Source organism: Pelmatolapia mariae, linkage group LG7 (assembly GCF_036321145.2).
Source record: "Pelmatolapia mariae isolate MD_Pm_ZW linkage group LG7, Pm_UMD_F_2, whole genome shotgun sequence".
In the NCBI taxonomy this organism is placed as follows: domain Eukaryota; kingdom Metazoa; phylum Chordata; class Actinopteri; order Cichliformes; family Cichlidae; genus Pelmatolapia; species Pelmatolapia mariae.
The window spans coordinates 23,560,405-23,582,262 of record NC_086233.1 but is presented as its reverse complement, the minus strand read 5'-3'; the positions used below and the strand labels follow the sequence as shown (position 1 = coordinate 23,582,262).

General features: G+C 41.4%; 1 protein-coding gene across 2 annotated transcripts in view; it reads right to left on the bottom strand.

Annotated features, from left to right (window-relative positions):
* Window positions 1-21,858, bottom strand: part of ric1 (RIC1 homolog, RAB6A GEF complex partner 1) — a 41,520-nt gene that overhangs the window by 2,575 nt on the left and 17,087 nt on the right. Inside the window, exons 3-26 of one of the 2 annotated variants that reach the window (XM_063478501.1) lie at window positions 16,798-16,877; window positions 14,832-14,939; window positions 11,307-11,452; window positions 11,044-11,180; window positions 8,801-8,892; window positions 8,048-8,136; window positions 7,134-7,278; window positions 6,986-7,034; window positions 6,686-6,862; window positions 6,379-6,591; window positions 6,113-6,151; window positions 5,642-5,752; window positions 4,746-4,835; window positions 4,472-4,632; window positions 3,704-3,842; window positions 3,484-3,600; window positions 2,934-3,341; window positions 2,434-2,745; window positions 2,073-2,231; window positions 1,676-1,812; window positions 1,282-1,562; window positions 889-1,101; window positions 627-804; window positions 348-536 (exon numbers count right to left, since the gene is read on the bottom strand). In XM_063478501.1, the coding sequence (XP_063334571.1) occupies window positions 348-536; window positions 627-804; window positions 889-1,101; window positions 1,282-1,562; window positions 1,676-1,812; window positions 2,073-2,231; window positions 2,434-2,745; window positions 2,934-3,341; window positions 3,484-3,600; window positions 3,704-3,842; window positions 4,472-4,632; window positions 4,746-4,835; window positions 5,642-5,752; window positions 6,113-6,151; window positions 6,379-6,591; window positions 6,686-6,862; window positions 6,986-7,034; window positions 7,134-7,278; window positions 8,048-8,136; window positions 8,801-8,892; window positions 11,044-11,180; window positions 11,307-11,452; window positions 14,832-14,939; window positions 16,798-16,877 (3,770 nt within the window). The remainder of the gene's footprint in view (window positions 1-347; window positions 537-626; window positions 805-888; window positions 1,102-1,281; window positions 1,563-1,675; window positions 1,813-2,072; window positions 2,232-2,433; window positions 2,746-2,933; window positions 3,342-3,483; window positions 3,601-3,703; window positions 3,843-4,471; window positions 4,633-4,745; window positions 4,836-5,641; window positions 5,753-6,112; window positions 6,152-6,378; window positions 6,592-6,685; window positions 6,863-6,985; window positions 7,035-7,133; window positions 7,279-8,047; window positions 8,137-8,800; window positions 8,893-11,043; window positions 11,181-11,306; window positions 11,453-14,831; window positions 14,940-16,797; window positions 16,878-21,858) is intronic. The other variant, XM_063478502.1, reaches the window with a different exon arrangement.

Here is a 21,858-nt window from a genome sequence, read left to right as displayed (position 1 = left end):
GGTCAATCCAAATACTGATAGTATTGTTATCAATACTGGTATCGGTATCTGATCGCTACTGATAGTGACTTTTGATAACAGGATCGATAACAACGCTGGCACTGGTATCAGCTCTATACTAGTGGATTAGGACTGATAACGCTGGTACTGCTGGAAGGTGTGTTTTGTATTTATTGCGTAATATATATATATATATATAAAAAAATCACAGTGATTTAGTGGTCATTAAAAATGTGTCACAATTTCCAAACTAAAGATGAAATCTCATAAATCAGAACACACTGCTCTCCCCTACATAACCTGCTTTTATAGATTAAAAATATCAGTACCAGCACAGAACTACCCACCAGTCTGTGGAGGCCCACGCATCGACTGCTAATAATCCGTTTCGGACACTCTGCACATTTTCCGCAGGAACCTCTGGGTTTTCCAGGAAGCTGATCACCTGCTTGATGACATTCGCATCCCGCAGGATCAAACCAATCACCACACACCACTCCAGGCAGCCCGCCTCCATGAACACATGGAGAAGATATCTGATAGACACACAGAAGGCGCAGCTTAAATATACGTGGTGATTTCGCATTGAATTGAAGCAAACGACCATAGATTGAGTGGGGTCCCACCTGAGCTGCACCTGGGACTTGTGCGGGCCTTTGTTGGCCAGCTCCATGGAGATGTGCTCCAGCTCGGCCTGACTCAGGCTCAAAGTGGACGAGTTCTCGTCCACCATTGTCCAGTCGCCATCCACCACTGAGCTGGTCTCTGTGAGGTCTGTGGCCGAGCCGATGCTGTACTCCTCGACTAGAAAGCGCAGTGAGTGAAAGATGAAGTTCAGCTTAAGCGGATAAAAACAAAAGAAGGGAATAACTGTTGAAGTTTTATTACCTTTGTTGGTGAGCAGTGACAGGAAGGCCTCATGAGTCTGTGGTGAGTGCTGGTTCGAGTGAGCAGAAGAGGCTGTGTCCATGTCTTTGGGTCTCTGCCCAAGCCCGTCCATCCAGGTGTGGTTGTCAGGAGCTGTCGGAGGCGGTGCCGTGTCCATGTCGTTGTTCAGCAGGCTGTCTGCTGACTGTGACTTCAACAACCGTGGGCTCAGCACTGAAAACAACAACGAAAAACAGCAAGAATTACAGCGATGAAGCCAGTGATGGCATGTAAGGATTAAATTGTCAGTAGTATGTAAACTGGGGCACCATACTGGATGGATATTCAACCATCACCTTTAAATATTTAAAGTAATAATTGATTTCTCTGTAAACTTTCCTGTTCTTCACTCACCTGTACGGCACCGTCCATTCTTCAGTGGTGAGCTGAGGTTTCCCACAGGAATGACAGGGAACGGCCAGAGGAAGTCCTTATGGAGCTTCTTCAGCGCCGATACAAAATCATCAACTCGGGCCACGCGGTTACGCTCGCGACATAACCAGCCGATGAGTTCGAAGCCCAGCTGTGCGGAAAAGCATCCCAGATCACGAAGGCGCACCTGCTCCAGGAGGTGACGGGCGTGGCGCCACAGCATCATGTCGATATACATGTTCTCTGCACACTCCACATCCCGACTGGCGGGAGGAGGCAACAGAGGGAAAAGACAGGAATAGTTAAATGCGCCGAGCACATTCTGAACAAACTGCAGTACTAGTGTCCACTTTTATGCAAAATAATGTGCAGGTACCCTTTAGCAGAAGATCCAGAAGGCATACTGAAGGTCTTCTGCAGGTTGAACTTTCCTGTGGTGACCGAGTCGGCCGACTGAGACAAGCTGATGCTGCGATTTCTAAAGAACTCGAAACCTCCAGTTGAGCTGGGTTCCTGAACACAAAAACATGTTTGAAGGTTACCAGTTTAAAGTTTGTAAAAAGCACTTTTCATGGGCATGTAGTCAGAAAGAGCTGTGCAATAACACAGAATAAAACAAATAAATAAAACAGGAAGAGACAATAAAAGATCATTAAAGTACAGTTAGTGAAGTTAAGACAGAATAAAGATAAAACCGTACGAGGTTGGTGCCCTTGCTTGAAGCCAGACAGACTGACAGTCACCGTCTTCCTGTAACATTTTCAGCTCCTCACCTGAGTAGTGGGTGTTGGGGGTGGAGTCTCCATCTCCCCTGAACCAATGGCTTTGAGGAATCTGATCATGTGCCGGCAGAGGTCCCACTTGCCCTGCTCAAGAGCCGTGTTGAAGAGAAGAGTGGCGTGCTGTCTGCTCACTGCTGGAACCTCCATATTCTTTATGGAGGAGGAGAAAAAGAGGAAGCCTGAGACTTTGAGGATTTTTTTTAAGGATCTTGGAAAAATAAATTACACTCTAGTTTTCCAAAGATTTTCAAGGGTGAAAATGCAAATAATCTCTGCTATTATGACATTATAAAGTTAACTGAAGTGGGGCATGCAGAATGTGGTAACATGAGCTGTTGACTCCGCTCGTTACCTGCAGTATAATCAAATAGGAGGCGGCTGTGTCCAGATCCTGAGCTATGAGACACTCCTCAAACAGATCTTTGGGGTTTCCCACAGCTGCAAACAGGTAGTTCCACAGGGCGTACTCCGTCTTCCTGGCGCAGTGTACGATGGTCTGGAGGAACAGGGGGAACTCTGTGATGAACTTTGCAACGGTGGGAAGCAGCGGGTCGGGTATGGGCTCCCGCGACGTTGCCTCTTCTTCCAGCACTACATGAACCATCAGCTCCATGACATGGGGGAAGTAGGGGAGGGAGGCACATGACTGAGCCAGCATCAAAGCCTTGAAAGGAAACAGTAAAGAAAGAAATAAACACTCTCATATACTAACATGCACGACCAATCCACTATCGATATTTTCATACCCAAATTTCTTGGCAATTCAAAAAAATTCATACAAATATGAAAAGAAAGTAAAGCAAAACTCTTATAAAAATAAGCAGATATGTTGAGCCAGGTTGCTCCAAGTACCTGTTCACCCAGGTTGCGAACCAGCAGCTGTCTCAGTATGTGGTGGAGGTAGATCTGTGAGGTCCTCTCTACGGTGCAGTAGGGAAACAGTGCCTCCAGTGGCTCTGAGGATCCCTGCATCCCGTCGTAGAGCACAGTCTCATTGGTTGCCCCCAGTACGAGGGCATCCTCGAACAGCACGGCCAAAGGGTAGATGTTGATGTGGAAGGGCAGCATTATGCGTCTGGAGAGGAAGGAGTGGGGTTTGCGATGGTCTCGGGGGAAAAGTGGCAGCCACACTTTCATGCCCGCTTCTCCACAGGACAACCAAAGAGCCTCCAGCAGATGGCGCTTTTTCTTGTTGGAGCGACAGGTGGTCCAAACATTCTCCACACACTGGGCCAACACGACAGGGGGACAAAATGGGAGCTAGTGGAAAAAAGGAAAGCTGTTATGAGGGGATGTCTAAAATTTAAAATTCAGTTTTAGTGGTGTGAGGTATGATTTCTGTTTGCACGGACATCAGTATTATTAGAACATTTTGCATGCAAAGATATCAGTGTGAACTCACCAGCTTCTTGTTGACAGCAGCCGTGTCTTTCTCTCGTACTTGCGGTCCTGAACGGTCCCTCTGTAGCATGATCAACTGGCCAGCCAGATTTAACATAATGCTCTCTGCCATGCAGGCCTGACACACACACACACACACACACACACACACAAGAGGCATTATTAAAACGCCTGTAGTTACAGATCGGCGGTTGCTGTATGCTACTGTGTTCCTGCACTACCTGCTGCGGGGCTTTTAATGTGATGCCAGTCTCGGTGCGCACAGACGTGAGAGTGACAGACACCACAAGGGCTGGATGAGGGATGTAACGGGACATCGACACCTCCTGCAGCAGCTCCACACTGGCTGTCGGGTTCGGACTGGAATGATAATAATAATCACGAGCTTAATGAAAGAAGACTAATGCACGGGAAAGAAAATAATCCAAGAATGCAAAGAAAAGAGCTGAAAACCATACAACGATTCTACATTTTCTACTGTGACAGCTTCACATTAAAAGGATTTTTCTGTTTAACCAGTTCAAGGCTGGCAGTCATGAAGTGGTCACAGGAAAGCAACATCTCAAGAATCATTCATTATAGTTTTTTGTTTCATTTGTAAGAATAATTTTCATCATATTTGACATTTTTATAAAATCTTGTTAAGACTCGCATATAATTTCCTGAATAAGAGCCGAGCAACCTTGACTCTGACCACTGTATTCCAAACAAACAAATTCTGAAATCCAAATAAACCGACGTATCAAATCTGTGGGAATTCCCTCAAGGCGTTCCAGATATATGACCTTCATGAAAAGTGATGAATGAACAGCTGAAAGCAGAACCCAACAACATAAGGCCCTCCATCCATAACGGTCACTGGCACAAAAACTGATTTGTTCGGGAGCTGGATAAAACCTGCCCAGCGTAACACCAACAGATGAAGTTCTTCTCAGGAAATGGTTAATTTGTGATGTAAAGACTGGAGTCGTGTGTGTATAGAAGCCCACCTGTCATTCTTTCTCTCTATACTATAAAGGCAGATGGAGCAGTCGGCTCTGAAGAGTATGACCATGTCTCTGAAGACATTGAGCAGCAGAGTGTCTGAATGTAGCTTAGTAACTGAAGCAAAGGCATTGTCCAGGTTGGATGAGCGTTGATAGAGTCTCAACTACAGAGAAACCACAGACGGAGACATCAAAATTAAAGACAAGCATTAGATTAGACAAAAAAACCAAAGGGATTTTTGACACGGTGGTACTATAGGTGGTGCTTCAGTCTCACCTGCTCCTGCTGGTCTATAAAATTGTAACAGGCCACCACCACAAAGTCATTCCACCAAGCCAGACCTCCTGTGACTGTCATGTTCTGCTCCTACAGAAAAAAGCAACAACACATTTATCAGGTACTGTCCAACAAAAACACTTTTGTGCACAAATTCATTTTTTAAACAGACTGTTATTCTAATTTTATTTTCAACTGCATTTTTAGAGCTTTTGCATGGAGTAGCTTTCCCCACGCACATACATACAAACAATATATGGACAAAAGTACTGAGCCACCTATAAACACACTTATAGAAGCTGTCTGGATCTGGAAACCCACACTGTGAAGCTCCTGACACACAGTTTTTGTGCTGATGTTAATGCCAGAGGAGGTTTGCAGCTCTGCAGTTATTGAGTCAGCAGAGTGACTTTTACACACTATGCGTCTAGGCAGCACTTGGCGACCCTGCTCTATGACTTCATGTGGTCTGTCACTTTGTGGTTGAGTTGCTGTGGTTCCTAAATGCTTCCACCTTTCAGTAACACCACTTACTGTGGTAAGGCGAATAGACTGTGGATATGTGCGTTGGAGGAAATGTCACAAACTGGCTTATTACATCAGTGGCATCCTATTACAGCCCCACACTGAAATTCAGTGAACTCTTTAGGATGACCCATTCTCTCACAAATGCTCGGTAAGGCAGACTGCATGGCTAGGTGTGTATTCATATTCACACACACACACACAAAAAAATGAAGTCACAAGTTATTCCTGGCACATTTGTCTTTGTTACAGTGGCAGTATTTTTAACGTGTGGACAAAATAAAAGTATCTTAGAGCTCAGATGAGATTCTTGCGTCATTGACCGTCTATTGATCACCGCACCAAAGTCATCTATTAAGGTGTCAACATACCTGAGTGATATTCCCAAATAGCTTCCATTTCCTTGTAAACAAGGAGTAGTGTGCAAAGCCTCGCCTCCCTGCTACAGCCATGCACTGGCCTGCTGTGTCTATGGCTGCAAACTTTACAAACATACACAGACGTCGGTAAGATACACCAAACACCAATTTCAAGTGTTGACACAGAAAATGAGCAAATCCATAAAACTAAAAACAGCTCTCACCGTTTTTGCTACCAGTGTGATGACATTTTTTTAAAGTTAAGTTGAGCTTGTTTATAGAGCATTACATCATATAAAAAGGAGCTTTGGAGGCCCACAGGAACAACCAAGCCAAAACTTTCCACATAAAAAGAGGACTATACTTCATATTTATCTTCTTCTGCATATAAAACAAGCTTACTTTATAAAAACTGAATGCGTGCATCTATTTATCAAACATCACTGAGATCAACATTAAAGTCAAACACACACACACACTTACCCGTATAGGCCAGTTGCTCTCTAGGTATGTGCTGTGAATCTAGAGGACAAATACAATTCAATTTAAAAAAAAAAAAAAAAAAAGACAATGAGCTAAATTTTAGATTTACTGAACCTGACGGACACACACAGGCCACTTCAAGTTACTCAGTTTATTTGCGTCTGTCTTTCATAATCCAGAAATGACTGCAGTTTCTGTGCACTAACATATTCTTGATAATGACATACAGGAAGTTTGCAGAGCAGCAGGAGGAAGCACATCCTTACCTGGACCACGTGCCAGTGCTTGTGTCCGAGTAAAGTGCTGAGTCCCTGAGAGAGAGAGGAGTCGGGGTTGGGGGGCGGGTGCAGCGGGCTGCCGTCATGCGGGTGTAAGTGTGTGTGTGGGTGTGTGTCAGAGTTGCTATGGATCTGTGTGGGGTCACCGCAGGTCAGGTAGAGACGGTCTTCACCGTGGAGTAACACCTGCTCCTGGTTACTCTGCAACAGCCAAGAGAGGAGCAAACCAAGCATAAATGTAGGGCATGGCGCGTGTGTGCGGTGATGCTTCCATCAGCACCGTGCATCTTCTCACCGTGCAGGGGTTGACTGTGAGGGCGCTCTTAATGAAGTGGAACTGCAGGATGCCAGCCTGCAAAGCGCTGGAGTTAGGAGGTGCAACCATCTCCACATCCTGCTCCTGCTCCTCTTGTCTTCTCCTCTCCTGTTTGTGAGGGAGCACCCATAGGTGGTAGCCTTCTGCACCCCAGCTCTAGAAAGGGGCAAAGTGAAGATTCAGCATACAAAAAGGCATACAAAAAAAAAGTTTTCACCTCTATTACAAATAAAGACTTTTATTTAGATTTTTTCACTCTTAAAACAAACGTCTACATACCATAGAGCTGATTTTAAGGGGGTCTTTCTTGGTACCATCAGATCGATGTCTAAAGGAAGCAAACACACACAAAAATCATTATAAACGAACACGCTGTATGAATTGAATGTATATGTTTACGCTGTATATGAATTGTGCCTTCACTCACATGAAGTCCTCTCCTAGAGTGCAGATGAGGTGAGCTCCGAAGACGCTCCACAGCGACAGGCCGCCGCACTCCCACGTAACCATGACAACGCTGCAGTCAGGTGACCAGCAGATTAGTTTGACAGGGCCCGTCTTGTTGTAGATGTCTGAAAAGGCAAAGAATGCACAGAAATTACAACATTTCTGTTTTACTGTTGTATTGGACTTTTTCTTTTTCTATTTTACTTATGCACCAAGTTCTGTTGTGTTTTCATTTTTATACATAATGAGGAGCAAAATCTGTGAATGGCATCACGTTGGGTGACATCAAAAGAGCAATACTGTTGATTCTGCCCAAACACTTTGTGCTTTTCTAGATTCACTGGGATTTTAACAAACATGTAATGACAGTCGACTGAATGTGCAGAAAGACCACTGCAGGTAAAACTGTGCCACATTTGGCCCTTGTAGATAAAAACATTTATATAAAATCAGAATGATATTACCTAATGGTAACCTAATGAGGGCTTAGTTTGTAGAATGTGATGCAACTGGGATAATATTACAGGAATTGCGCTGCTATTTAATTAAAGAGGAGGAGAATTGCATGACACACCTTGCCTCAAACTCTGCGGGAGTTTAAAGTAAGGTGTCTTTACGCTAAGCTCTTAACTACAAAGCAAGAGGAATACACCAGCCATTTTCATTGTTTAAATAAGCCATGGCTCTATAAGGCAGTTCAGCCACTAGGGTGAGCTATGGCTTTGGACCACAAATCCAACAAAAGTGATGCAGGATATCAGATACACAAAGAGAAAGACAGAAAGCTGAAGGAATGTACATTACATCCTGTAAAAGGATGCTAAGTGGAGCTAAGCTAAGCTGAAAAAGGAGTGAAAGAGCAAGACACAAGAATTGAGGGTAAAATGAGGATACCTGGGTAGTGTTTTGGAGTGAGCTCCAGTTTGTGGGAGAGCTGCATCGACCCTGTTGTGGTGTCGATCATGTACACCAGCACCGAGCCGCTGCAATGACAACACACGCATTTCAACCAGCGTAACATGCTGTGTAAGATGAGAGGAACTGCATGAAACGTCACCGCCTAGCTACAATTCTGTGCTGTGAGCTTCCCCCAGCATGTTTGTGCATCTCTTTGCACGTTAATATGAGACAAACATACATGAAAACAATTAAAACAGCAACACAAGCTCAGCATCTGTACTGTACGTGAATGCCATTAAACACAGATGCTTAAAAATTGGATGTCTGCAGTTGTTCCCTGACGATATTTTGCTTAAGCTTGTTTTCAAATATGTAAAGACTTTAGTAAAACATTTGTACTTTATACATTTCCAATCTTTTGAAAAATAAAGTACAAAACAGTGTAGAAAATAGTGTCCGAAACATGGTAAAGGGGAGAAGGAAGCAGCATGGAGAGAAATTCCTGCCAACCTGGCGTTATTGCACTGCGTGAGGAGTTCCTGACGAGTACACACTAGTTAGCCTCAGCAAACACAAACTGACAGATTCTCACACTGGACACACACACACACCACACTGACAACAACCTCTCTGTACCACACACACACACACACATTCAACAAACACACCCAAGATCGCTTTACAGCACTGCCCTGTAAACGATGTAGGGAGACGGCGAGAGAGGGAGACGTTTGCAGAGACATGTACCTGGCGCAGCCAAAGGCCATCAGCCTGTACTTGTTGTTGACAGCCACACAGGTGCCATCAGTCACATCCGCTGCCCAGACACCCTGCAACTGCTGGACACACACAAGAAGCCTTCTTGAATAACAGGTAACAGTAAAATGCTGCCGACTGTCAAAAAAAAAAAAAAAAAAAAAAAAAGATAACAAATCTGAGAGTAAAGCACATCATCACTCGATTGGTCACGATTTGTATCTGACATTTATGTCTTGATGTTAAAAATCAACACCCACTGTCCATTTTCCAGCCAAAATATTAACTGTAAACTGAGATGCAAGAAAATGTTTTTCCTGATGGTCATTACGGTCTTCACCGTGCCAAGAACACTAAAAGCCGCAAGCTCTGTAACTGAGTCATTACCGCAATATTATTAATAACATTTTGTTCTGGCTTTGTGTGTACTTGAACATGTTGCATTATTAGTGTGCATAATTGCTCTCTGGAAGTACTGCTGTGCATCTCCTGCATGGTGAAAAAGCAAGTATATCGGAGTTTCTGACAGTAAATCAGGAAGGGACTAATTCCTGCCACTATTAAAAATGTATATCTTGTAAAATAAATAAATAAATAAAATGATAAAAATAAATGGTATTCAAAACTTTCCACACAAACAAATTAGGTCCATAATCAGACACACTTTTTGTGGCTTTGCCTCTGTACATCACCACCACAATCAATATGTGATTAAAATGCAGATTTTAAGCTTTAATTCAAAGAGTTTCACAGAAATTTTGCATTTGTTCAAAATTAGAGGCATTTTTATACAGTTTCAGCTTTTCAGAGGCTCATAATAAATTGGACAATTGACTGAAAAGCAGTTTTAAAACCAGGTTCTTATTTAAAACAAAGCAGACAAAGGAGAGAAGAGTGTGAGATGGTGATCCATCAGCTCACATCATTTTAAATGTGGTGGCTACAGTGTTACAGCATGTATGGGAGCCAGTGGAGCGGGCTCACTAGTATTTATTGATGATGTAACTGTTTATAGAAGTAGCAGGAAGAACTCTGAAGTGTACATGGCTATACTCTCTGCTCAGATTCAGCCAAATGCTGCAAAACAGACAAAGCTTCACAGTGCACATGGATAATGACCCAAAGAATACTGTAAAAGTTAAGGCAAAGAAATGGGATATTCTTCAATGGCCAAGTCTGTCACCTGATCTCACTCGAGTATAGCAGCTATTCAGTTACTGAAGATAAAACTGAACGCAGGGAGCTTCACAAACACCTGAAGGTGACTGCAGAAAAGGCCAAGCAGAGCATCTCCAGGGAGCAAACAACACTTTCTATGTCCATGTTTTCGAGACTTTAGGCAGTCATTGACTGAAAATGATTTTCATCCAAGTAATAACACAACCTCTATTTAAAATTACGCTAGTTTGTCCAATTAACTTGAATGTGTAAATGTGTATATAAAATGGCCATAATTGCTAAATAGTCAATATAAAGGTTTCGTAAAACCCTTTGAATTGAAGCTGAAAGTGTGCACTTCAGTCACATAGTGACTGTCTGATTGAAAAGCTACAGAAGCAAAACTACAAAAAAAAAGGGAAAAAAAAAGAAATTCTGAACTTTATATCCTGAAACAAGCTGTTCTAGTCTACTAAAAGCCAACCAGAGCACTCAATTTATTTGCAGAATAAAAAGCATGGTTATCTTCACAAAACAGAGAAATCATTATGCTGTTAGTGATTTGGCTGCATTAAATAGGGCTTGTAGTGTTCCCATCATCGTGGTTTCAGGTGTCCTGTAATAATAAATTGGCCATTTAATGCCATAACAACAGCAGCTTTCACACATGCACTGCAGCCTTGAGCATTTCTGAGTGGAACGCTATGTGAGAAAGCAAAATCTGTCGTCTTGGACATTTAATGGCCCTTACGCTGCCAGCTCCCTACTATAAGGTCTGTGTAATGTGATTTTGCCCATGTGAAAATAGAGCAGGTAATTATTCAAGAATTCACTGCGGACGGGTGGATGGCATGTGGCCGGCCTGAAGCACCCTCACTTAAACCAAACATAGTTTGAGCAGTGAGAACAGATCTGACACAAACCGTCTCCTGCTGTGTACTGCACATAAACAAAGGGCCAACTGCCCACAATGTCTCGACTACGATTATTACGACGTTGTGGAAAATGACTAATTCAACTGTTTTGACCGTCTGTGTGCTTTAACGTGACCAGTGCGTGTCTGTGAGCATCCTTACGTCTGCAGTGATGGTGTTGCTCAGTGGGGTGATAAAGCCCAGGCGTCCGTCACTCAGTACGACAGCAAAGCCATCCAGGGTCACACAGTACTCCATACAGCGGATATGAACCCCCTCCAGGTCCAGAGAAGGGCCACCTAAATACACAGGGAGGGAGAACTTCTTTTATAAGATAACATTTTCCAGGCTGAAAAGCTACTGTAGGCTGATTTTGTTTTAATGTTACTCTGTTGTATTTGAGCAGAGTGCATTGATCTTTTAACCTCGAGCAGACTGCAGGTCCAATGAGAAGGGGATTGTAGTAAGGCAGATGGCCTTGCGTCCATTGCTGCCAAGCCCATCCCAATGCAGCACATGGAGATAACCGTCTGTGGTACACACCAGCAAATCCTCCTGGAGGGACTGCAGGCTAGTGGGAAGAAGTTTTAAAAAAAATTAAATATTTATTCAAAGGAATAGGGGAAAAAAAAAAAAGAAGTTAGAAAGCAGCCGGGGGAGCTAGGTAGGCAGGGTAGAAACAACATAACAAGACAGAAAACAGTGGGCTATTCATCATCCAGCTGTGCCCCATGTGAAGACTGAAAGTTTTACTGGGCAGCTGTGATGAGGCCATGTAGCTGCTAGTGCCAAGTCTCCCTATCTTCTAACACACAAGAGAACAAACAACAGTGTGTTTGTGTGGGTAAAGTACTTCATTGTATCCTCAAAAAAAAGGGTAAGAGGTTTAACACCGAGGAAGGCACGACGACAACAGCCGAGAGTGAGCAAGTGGAAAAATGAAGGGAAGCAAAGGCTTTAAGCACAGTGGACTGACACTGTGGAGGAGGCAACGTCTTTTACTGCAGCTTCACGCAGCAGGAGACACCCACTCATCTCCTGCACAATCAAGCTGTGCCTGTGAAATGCCAACAGAGCGCTCTAATTCAGATGACTACCCCGTAATCTCTGTCGAGCGCAGACAGCGGAGAAGAAATGGCAGATGAACACTGAACAATACAAACAAAAACAAAAAGGCGGACAAAAAGAAACAGTAAAAGTTCTTGTCACTCATTAAACGTCAAACACGTCAAGCTCCAGGACATGTGGGTTATAGCTGGAACAAAAACAGAAACTAAAACAACACAAAGCTCAAACCACCATAGAGGAGAAAGCAATTATATTAGACTGGCTCCATCGTTCTAGTGCCTTCCCTCACTTTGTGTCTCCAGGGAGCTACACTAACTATACATTTTGGAAAATAGTCTTGAGCAATATTTCTCTGGGATTTCTGAAGATCAAAGTTCTTCTTTTTACATTGGCTGCTTTTTCACTCATTTTCAGTCCACTCCTTACCTGACCAGTTTTACAGGAATGTTTCTTTTTTTGTTGTTGTTCATTAAGCTGCTCAACACTGACCTATCATTTAAGCATAAATGACCTCTAACTGAAAGGATAAACCAGTGTTGTTTCTCCACAAACAACTGAGCAAAGAACTCATTTTAGATTTTAACAAGTTGACACGCATAAAATCTCATTTTTCCACCAACAAGCGCTATTAACCGCAAAGTTGGCATATCTTGAAGTGGTTTGCAGAACGTGCCCTTTGGTTGGTCCATCTACTGTTCACTGAAGCCTCATTGTCTCATTGGAAATGGGTGGCTACCAGGAAAACATTCTTAAGGAAGAGAAACAGGAAGAAAGGGCTGAAGTATGCCAAGTTACACAAGAACTGGACATGAACTGAAAATGAATGGCACCAGGTGCATCTACAGGCATCTGTAAAGCCTGGTGGAGGCTCAGTCATGGTTTGGGGCTGCATTTCAGTCAGTGCTGTTGGAGATTTAGTCTAGATTGATAGAATTATAAACAAAGAAAAATACCATCAGATATTGATCCACCATGCAATTACCATCTGGAATGCTTCTGATTAGCAACTGTTCATATGTAAAAACATACTTAAATGAAAAAAAAAACAAAAACCCACACACACTGTGGATCATTGTAAGTCATAGGTTGGCCTCCCCAGAGCCCAGACCTTAAGATTACTGAAGTAGTGTCAGGTCATCTTGACAGAGAACAGAACAAAAAGGCAGCCAACATCCAAAGAAGAGATTTGAATGTCCTTCAAGAAGCCTGGAGAACTATTCCTGAAGACAACTTAAAGAAATTACAAGAAAGCTTGACTAAGAGAGTTCAGACTACGTTGAAGAATAAAGGAGGTCACACCAAATACTGACATTCAGTCTGAGGAGAACTCTACAAACCACATTTTTGTACTTGTTTTAAACAATCACAGCACCCATTTCCCCCAAGACTTTTGCCCAGTACTCTAAATGTGCTGGCCATTTCATTAATATATACTAAAAGCTTTTACAGTAACAATTCTGAAATCATGTGCTTTGGTCACTGAAGTTTCACTGCATTGTGTAAATTCAGTCACACTTTTTAATCAAAAAAATTTGTTGATTGTTTTCTTAATTTATTCATTGCATCACATATAAATCATCACAAAGTCCTGATGATTTATTGAGTAGACTTTAACATTTTAAAGCTGAAAGATTTACATTTGTTTTTCTGCAAATATAGCGAGGTCATTAGGTAATTTTCCCTGTTTTTCAAGGCTAACACAGAGTAAAAGGCAAATGACTGGAAATGGATTTGTCTTCATACTGATATAAACATGTAAAAAATAAAAAAAATTTAAAAGTCCTATTTGCCTAATTTTTACAAATGAGTTTGAGCCATTTAAATGAACTTCAAGTTGTCTGATATAATTAAAGACCTAATTAATGGAATAAAAACAGTTCACACTTGTTAAAATGCAACAGGCAAAATTGAAACGTTACATCTGGAGAGAAAGCACAGTCATCAAACCTATAATGGAAAAAACAAAACAAAACAAAAAATGATGGATTCTCATCAGACAATTTGCATCTTTAAAACACCTTGTGATGATCTGAATACAAACTATCCAGAAAACATAAGAGTCTGATTTGAATTAATTATGTTTCAGGCAAATGTTACTTCTTTGCTTTAATCAGTTAGCTCATCTGTCACTCACTCCTCCCTCTCAGCACCCATTCATTTTTGCCAATTCATGCATTTCCTCTCTGTGGGCCTCTGCCATTAAAAATCCACATCAGAGGACTGTAGCTTCTCTTTGCACCTGAGCTGTCTCTCACTGCCAACACTGTCTTTCCATCAGAAGAAGAGATGTTTTCGAGCCATTACCGTGAGCCAAATGGCTTTCACAGATACACAAAGAGCTACATTTGTTAAAAAAAATTTTTAATCTTTAAATAGCTGCTGATAAACTACCTGAGAAGCATTTGTGCACAGCTTAAATCTTTAAAATGTTTCAAATGCAACACTATAGTTAGCGCTCACACAGAACAACAGTGATTCTGATACAGGTTTTATGGAAGCTATCCTGCCTGTGTTTAATTTACGACATATTAAATCACTGTTTTGAAAGTAACAAGAACATTTATACCCAGGTAAATATTTGTAGGTTCAAGAAAGAGTTATTTACATGGAAATATAAACAGATAATGATGAAGCTAAGCTCAAGGGGTGGCCATAAACATTGTTAAGAGTTTACAGGGAGTGCTTGAATGGAGACAGAGTGTGAGTAAACCTTGAATGTGTGTGTGTGTGTGTGTGTGTGTGTTTGTGCAGGAGAATTTGCCTGTGTAAATGTGAGCTTGATGACACATCAAAGACTGAGAGGGAGTGAGCTGATGCCTGTGTGAGGCTGAGGCAGACAGGTAGACACAACAGAAAGAAAGTATGTATGAGAGAGCATCTACCTGGTGATGGGGGCCTCCAGATCCACAGGCTTCTTCATCTCCAGAGAGAGAGCGGGTGCACATTGCTCCTCCTTAAAACCAGGGGTCACCTTCACACGAGGGCTTCCTCTGTGCAACCACATCATTCCAAACACACATTTTACTCCTAGTTACATGAAAGTAAACCCAGTGAAATGCTAAAATTGCAAAGTCACAGAGCTGACAATGAACACTGAATATGTCCTAACTTGCTCAAACGCTGCTGGTGTGCTCTAAAGGAATGTGAAGCACACGCTTTGAGCCGCATTTCAATCAAACAAATGCTTTATATGGTGAACAACCATGGGAGGATTAGCAAGAGAAGAGAGCAAACATATAAAAAGCTAAATCCTGCAAAAAATAAATAAATGAAAAATCTGAATGTGCTCTGAATACTTCTAATCCTCCGAGGAACAGCTATGGAGGTAATGGAGAAACTGCAGCTATAATTTCACCGCCTGCTCTAATGACGCAAATGCAATCATGAGCAAACATGAGAGTATTTACTAATAAACTGCACCTGTATACCTGCTACTGCTTTTCTCCCCCCACACATGTTGATAGTCATATTGATACCACACCCATAACATTACATAACCACCTTTCACTGTCAAAGTCTGCATCACAGACACAGTAAAAGATTAAACTGGCAACTGCATGTTACAAATTCAAAGCAATCCAGGGAGCAGAGTGAATAAGTTAAGAGTTTTACTTCAAGGCAGCGTTTCCTGTTCGCTCTCTTATGGTTGACTGTATATGGAGACACAGGTGATGGAGACACAGCAGTTTAGCGAGGCAAACATCACTGACAGAAGAGGTAACCGGTGCAATCTGGGCCCTGGACAATGTTCAACTAATCACTGCATATGTATATAAAGGATGAAAGTACCGACTGTAAAATCAAGAGAAAGGTTAGTGTCCTCCTGGTAAACACCAGCTTACACAGTGTATTTCTCAACCAGTTGCAGAGTGGTTGCAGGAGGGTACTTGCTGGTCACACAGAGGTATATGATGATGTACTGATAATGTCCTTGCGACTGATTTGGTAGCGCCTAGTTTGCATGGAAGACACTGACATGCCTTAAAAAACACTCCAACGACTTGCTAAACAAAAGTGAAACTGTGAAGGGTGCAAACCTGAAACACAAACTGTTTGCCTTTAAACTCACAGCTGTGGCCTTTATAACATGATGCTTGAAGAAGCAAGGTACAGCTTTTTCATTGAAGGAGAAGGTTCTCCGATTGTAGTTTTTACCTGGTACAAGGTACTACCACCTAATGGAAACCCCACAAAAATGAGTCGAGCCATGCCAAGTAGTACTAGTGGAAAAGAGCTTTAATTCTCTGTGGTTAGTTCCCGACTGTCTGTTAGCAAGTGGGACAACTGAGGCAATCAGACAGTGACCAAAGCAATTACAAGGAGATTTTTTGTGATCTTTGTTACAGATTTCACTCAGCAGCAGGCAGCAACCACTTGCCAACAGCGAATCAGGGAATACACATTTGGTTAGTGACCAGTCTCTAAGGCCTGTGTGGCTCATACTTCTGTTACTGCAAACCTGTTATGAAGAGTGAGGGGTGGATCTGCCTAAAACACCTAGCACAGTTGTGCAGATGGTCATTTGTGTTTCTCATGAGTGTCTTTTGATCTGAATTTTTTCCCCTGCTTCTATTTGTTGTGAGCGCTGATGTTGTTCCCTTTTCTTTTCTGTGTCAACAGACTGTAGACAAGCCCACAAAATTCCCACTGTTCCTCTTTCTGTGTACCCAAAGGCACAAATGGAGTGATGCTGCTTAAACCGCAGCAAAATGTCAATCACAAGGTAGGCTCCTCTTCAAGCACGCACTGTTTATAACCCTCTTTGATACTAATGGGGATCTTAAACACATTTATCAAACAATGGTTCGATAGCTCTTTAAAAGTAGTCTGAATGTGTGGCGCACTCACTTTGGATAGACGGGCTCATAGAGGTACTTGTCATCCCCTCCACCAAGCACATCAAACAAAAGGATGTAGCCTTTGGCAGTCTGAAAACAGAGAGGGGGGGGAAAAGTCATTAAAACATCATAAACGTAACTGTTGACAGGAAAAATAAGGAAAAGGTGCGAGACAATAAGATGAAAGAACTTCATTACCAAGTCCCTGAGTGCCTTTTCAGACAACAACACAGAAACTATAACAGATTAAGTCTGAAGCCCTTGTCAGCGACAGGTTTCTAATTTAGCACAGATAAAGTCTGACTAAGTAGCCTTTTTGCACATTTCTGGGAGTATATATGGACTTTACACAGTTTCTGCTTGTAATGTCTCACCATAATTTGGCTACAGTAAGAATCGAGCATTGTTGTTGTTGTTGTTACAGTGAAGCTGTTTCCATAGCTGGGCGCTCCTTTTCATGTGCCATCAGATCATGTCAATTAATACAAAACACTTTATGAAGACTAGATAATGGAAGGAACAGAGAAAGAAAAGCCCACATCACAGCAGGAGGGTGGAGGAGGAAGCAAGGAAGGGAGGAAGCTTAAATTCGCAGAACGGAAAACACTGAAGCTGCAGGTCTGGAACAACAGGTCTGCAATGACAATCACTGCAGTACTGTAAGTGGATGATTGTGATAAGTTTAAAGGCCTTTATAATTAACGTCATTATGTTTTTATAATCATAGTGGTTATCTTAAGAAAAATGACGCAACTCGACCATCTGATGTGGTGTTTGCCTTGGGAAGAGTCAATCTGCCAAACCGAAGTATAAGGCCACAAGGATTACCTGCACAAACATGCTAGAAATTTTTTTTTAAATCAGGTTTTTCGGGTATTTAGTTAATGCCCAAGTTGTTTTCCATATCTATATTTGTAACACCACCACAGACAAAATAGAACAATAAACATCCAACTGCACACATCTGTGCCGCGACCCTTCATGGCACAAGCTTGAACTGTCTCAACTGTTGAGACAGTTCAAAGTTATATAAGCTAAGAAAAAACTGATAATCACAATTTTGTTAGCATTTCAAAACAGCCGATTTACACCGAAAGCTCTGTAGAGCATTTTCTTGTACTTTTTCCACAACACACACACACAAAGAGCTGTCAAGGAAACGGCTGAAACTGAGAGCCTGTGGAATGAAACATGACACGAAACCCGATCTTGACTCCAGTGTCCGCGATAACGATCCAAGGTTTGCATATAAAGACTGCTGTGGTGCTCGAATAAGAACAAACTAAACTCAAATTCTTCTGCTTATGGTCTCCTGAGCTGAGCTCCAGTGTAGAGCAGTATTTTGCTCTGACTATGGCAGTAACCCTTTACGGTTTTACTAGTGTGGTGACAGTGCTGTTACCACAGCTTTAAGAAAAGCCAAGAAGAAGAAAAGGTAATTTCCAGACACAGACAAAGAGAGCCAGACTGAGGCCTGTTAAAGCCATCAACAGCCTTGGATCTTGAAAATCTTAGTGATGGGTAAAAATAAGAAAAACTGCAAACCAACAACACTGCAAAATGCATTAACTCTAAAAAAAGATGAGAATACAGTAACAAAAAAGGTCTGCTTTATCCGCTCACTTCTCAAGACTCACTCACAGAGACCTGAATGTGAAAACTAGAGATTTAAAGTATCATTTACAGTAGTGCTGGGCGATATGGAAAAAATATTTATCACGATATGAATTATTTTATATCACGATAACGATATATATCACGATATACGACCTGACCTGTGGTCATCTGGAAAGTACGCAGTCTGTAAACAGCGAGTGCCGAGGGTGCAGTCTTTGTTTTGAGTTACCGTAAAGTATGTCGCAAATCCGGGTGCACGTACAGCAGCACCAGCTCGCAAACCAGGAGACGGAGTTTCTTTGCGAAAAATATCTTTTTTTTTTTATACTTTATTTTTTCTTGCATAAAGTTAAGAGCATGTATAGTGAGAAGACAACACTAATATATTTGCCACAGGCTATTTAACCCTTTAAGACCTACCATAGAACCAAGTCCGCCAGAGCTTATCTTTATGTTTTTACATGCTGTAGTGCCACTTGTGGGAGTATTTCAAGTTTCCATATATCAATACAACCGTTATAGCCCAAATTTTAATAATATGTATGCATTAAGTCCATAGTAACTACTAGTGCTGGGCGATATGGAAAAAATATTTATCACGATATGAATTATTTTATATCACGATAACGATATATATCACGATATACGACCTGACCTGTGGTCATCTGGAAAGTACGCAGTCTGTAAACAGCAAGTGCCGAGGGTGCAGTCTTTGTTTTGAGTTACCGTAAAGTATGTCGCAAATCCGGGTGCACGTACAGCAGCAAACCACGAGACGGAGTTTCTTTGCGAAAAATATCATTTTTTTATACCATATTATTTACTTGCATAAAGTTAAGAGCATGTATATTGAGAAGACAACACTAATATATTTGCCACAGGCTATTTAACCCTTTAAGACCTACCATAGAACCAAGTCCGCCAGAGCTTATCTTTATGTTTTTACATGCTGTAGTGCCATTTGTGGGAGTATTTCAAGTTTCCATATATCAATACAACCGTTATAGCCCAAATTTTAATAATATGTATGCATTAAGTCCATAGTAACTACATAAATTGCAAAAACTTGTAGTGCAATAAACTACAAAAAAATTGAAAATCGTTTTGTTTTTTACATATATTTCTAGTTAAAAAAAATTTAAGCGGTGTATCCCTCAAAACTGTAAATACAAAAGTTTCCAACCACGAGAAATTTATTTTGAGTGTCTTCATAGTTTTATTTTTGAGATACACTAATTTTTATATACTACAGGAAAAATGAAAATAAATATTATAATGCATCAAAATAAACTATTTCCAACAGTGTAATTTGAGTTCTAAGCATCCCAGAAACGATACAGAAAAACATAAAGTCAAACATGTCTTTTAAAAACACCAACATAGGCTTATAAGGCCCTTTCGCGAAAATGACGTCACTTCCGGTTTCGGGCAGGTAATGGCGGACGTGCGATAGTTCGCGCTGACGTATATGCCAACGTAGGAAGTGTTATGAACGTCGGCAAAGCGTGTTTCTGGAATATTATCTTTTTGTTGCTGCAAGTTTGGAATATTATGTTTTTGTTGCTGCAAGTGCTTCTTATGCAATTTTTGCAAAGTTATATGTGGAAGGAAACCGTGACCTTCGACAAGCTAATGGCATTAGATGTAAGTACAACTCCTCCGGTTTCACATGCAAAAAAAAAAATATTGCACTACCATACGTGGTTCCAGTTCTACAGGGATTTAAAAATAGTTAGGTAAAACGGAGTGTGCCTGCTCCGACCGGTTGTAAAGGGTTAATTATATATTTTATGTAATAATTTATCAAATTTGGGTTAGTACGATATAAACGATAGAAGACAAATGGCACGATAGACACTTTTCTATCGTCCACACGATATATATCGTCATATCGCCCAGCACTAATTTACAGGGTTAATTAATTAATGGATAACGTTAAAACCAGAATGTTTCATAGCTTATAACCCATAAAACAACAAATCTGACTTTGACATCAAGCACAGTTTGTGTGCAGACCTGAGTAGGCAATCACGGTATGCAAGTTTGATTAATCCTAGAGGATTACCAGCTATTCCTGTGAACTTACTGTGGCATAAGCTCGCCAGTCCTGTGCCTGGATGAGTTAAAAACAGAGATCCCCTGGCGATGGGATCACAGCAGCCTCATCACAGAGCTCAGGCGACCGAGCTATTTTCTTGACCTTCCTACTTCTGCAGTACTTTATTCAGTACTTCTCGAGCTGATAATCTGCAAGTCTTCCAACAAGTCCTTCATTTTGATCTCAACTACACAGCTGTAAAGATTCATCTTGCACAGTGGGGATGCTACCACACGGAGAATCCAGACATACAAAACACCTGCCAACGTACTCAAAACCACCACTGTGGTTGTTACCCGTAAAACAGATGCATCTCAGGGCACCACATTTACCCTTGAAGACAATGAAAATATTATTTCCAAAGACTGGTTAAGGAATGAAGTGATGCTACATTAAACATAACCTTCATAGATAACATTTTCATGATAATCAACCACTAATAAAAATAAAAAGGCTGCACATGTGCACATGAAATCACCACACAACAAAGATGTTTACTTGAATCACAAAATACTCTACAAAAATGTAATGCATTGCTGAATCACCTGCACTTCATTTCCCCTCTATCATCATGATCTTCCCTTTAAGAGTGTATCAAGAGTCTAATTTACTGTGTAAGTGAATTAAAGAGGGATGAGTGGGCTTGGAGAATTCTCTGTTAGTCTGCTGAGGAAAATCATTGTGCATTGAGGCTACAGAGACAAAACAGCCTCTTCATCATTTTCATTTTAGCACTATATATAGTTTAGATGAACAGTAGTCTCATCACAATGACCTAGTTAGTTATAATAGCCTCACATGCTTGTGTGATCCACATACAAATACAAGCATTTACAGAGTTCACCCTCCAGCAAAGGATGCACAATTCTTCACATCTACTATTGTAACAGCAGAAAATGTTTGGAATTTGTTAAACCGCTTGAGTTTTCAGACTTGCGGCAAAGCCTTCTGTTAAAGACCATAATTTTATCATCAAGAGCCATAAATTTAAATATAGTTATGTGGCTCAGTTACAAAAACCTTCTGCAGCATTGGGGAAGGCACAAATCAAGCAGGAATAGAAACAGACAGTGTGGAGGGCAATGAGAAATACGGCACACAGCCAGTTATAATATGGAGTAAACAAACAAGGCTTTCTCCCTATGAGGAAATTTTAAATGCGAGGGACACTAGCATGTAAACTGCAGGGAATCTTGCTGAAATATCAAAGATGGGAGGGAAGCTGCAGAAGCAGAAAAACTTGGCAACTCATGATGAACTTCAGTAGTGTCCCCCACTCTTATCATCTCCTCCCTTTAACCTGTAGTTTTGATCACACTAACACATAAAAGCGCTCAGACATGCATTCATCCGTTT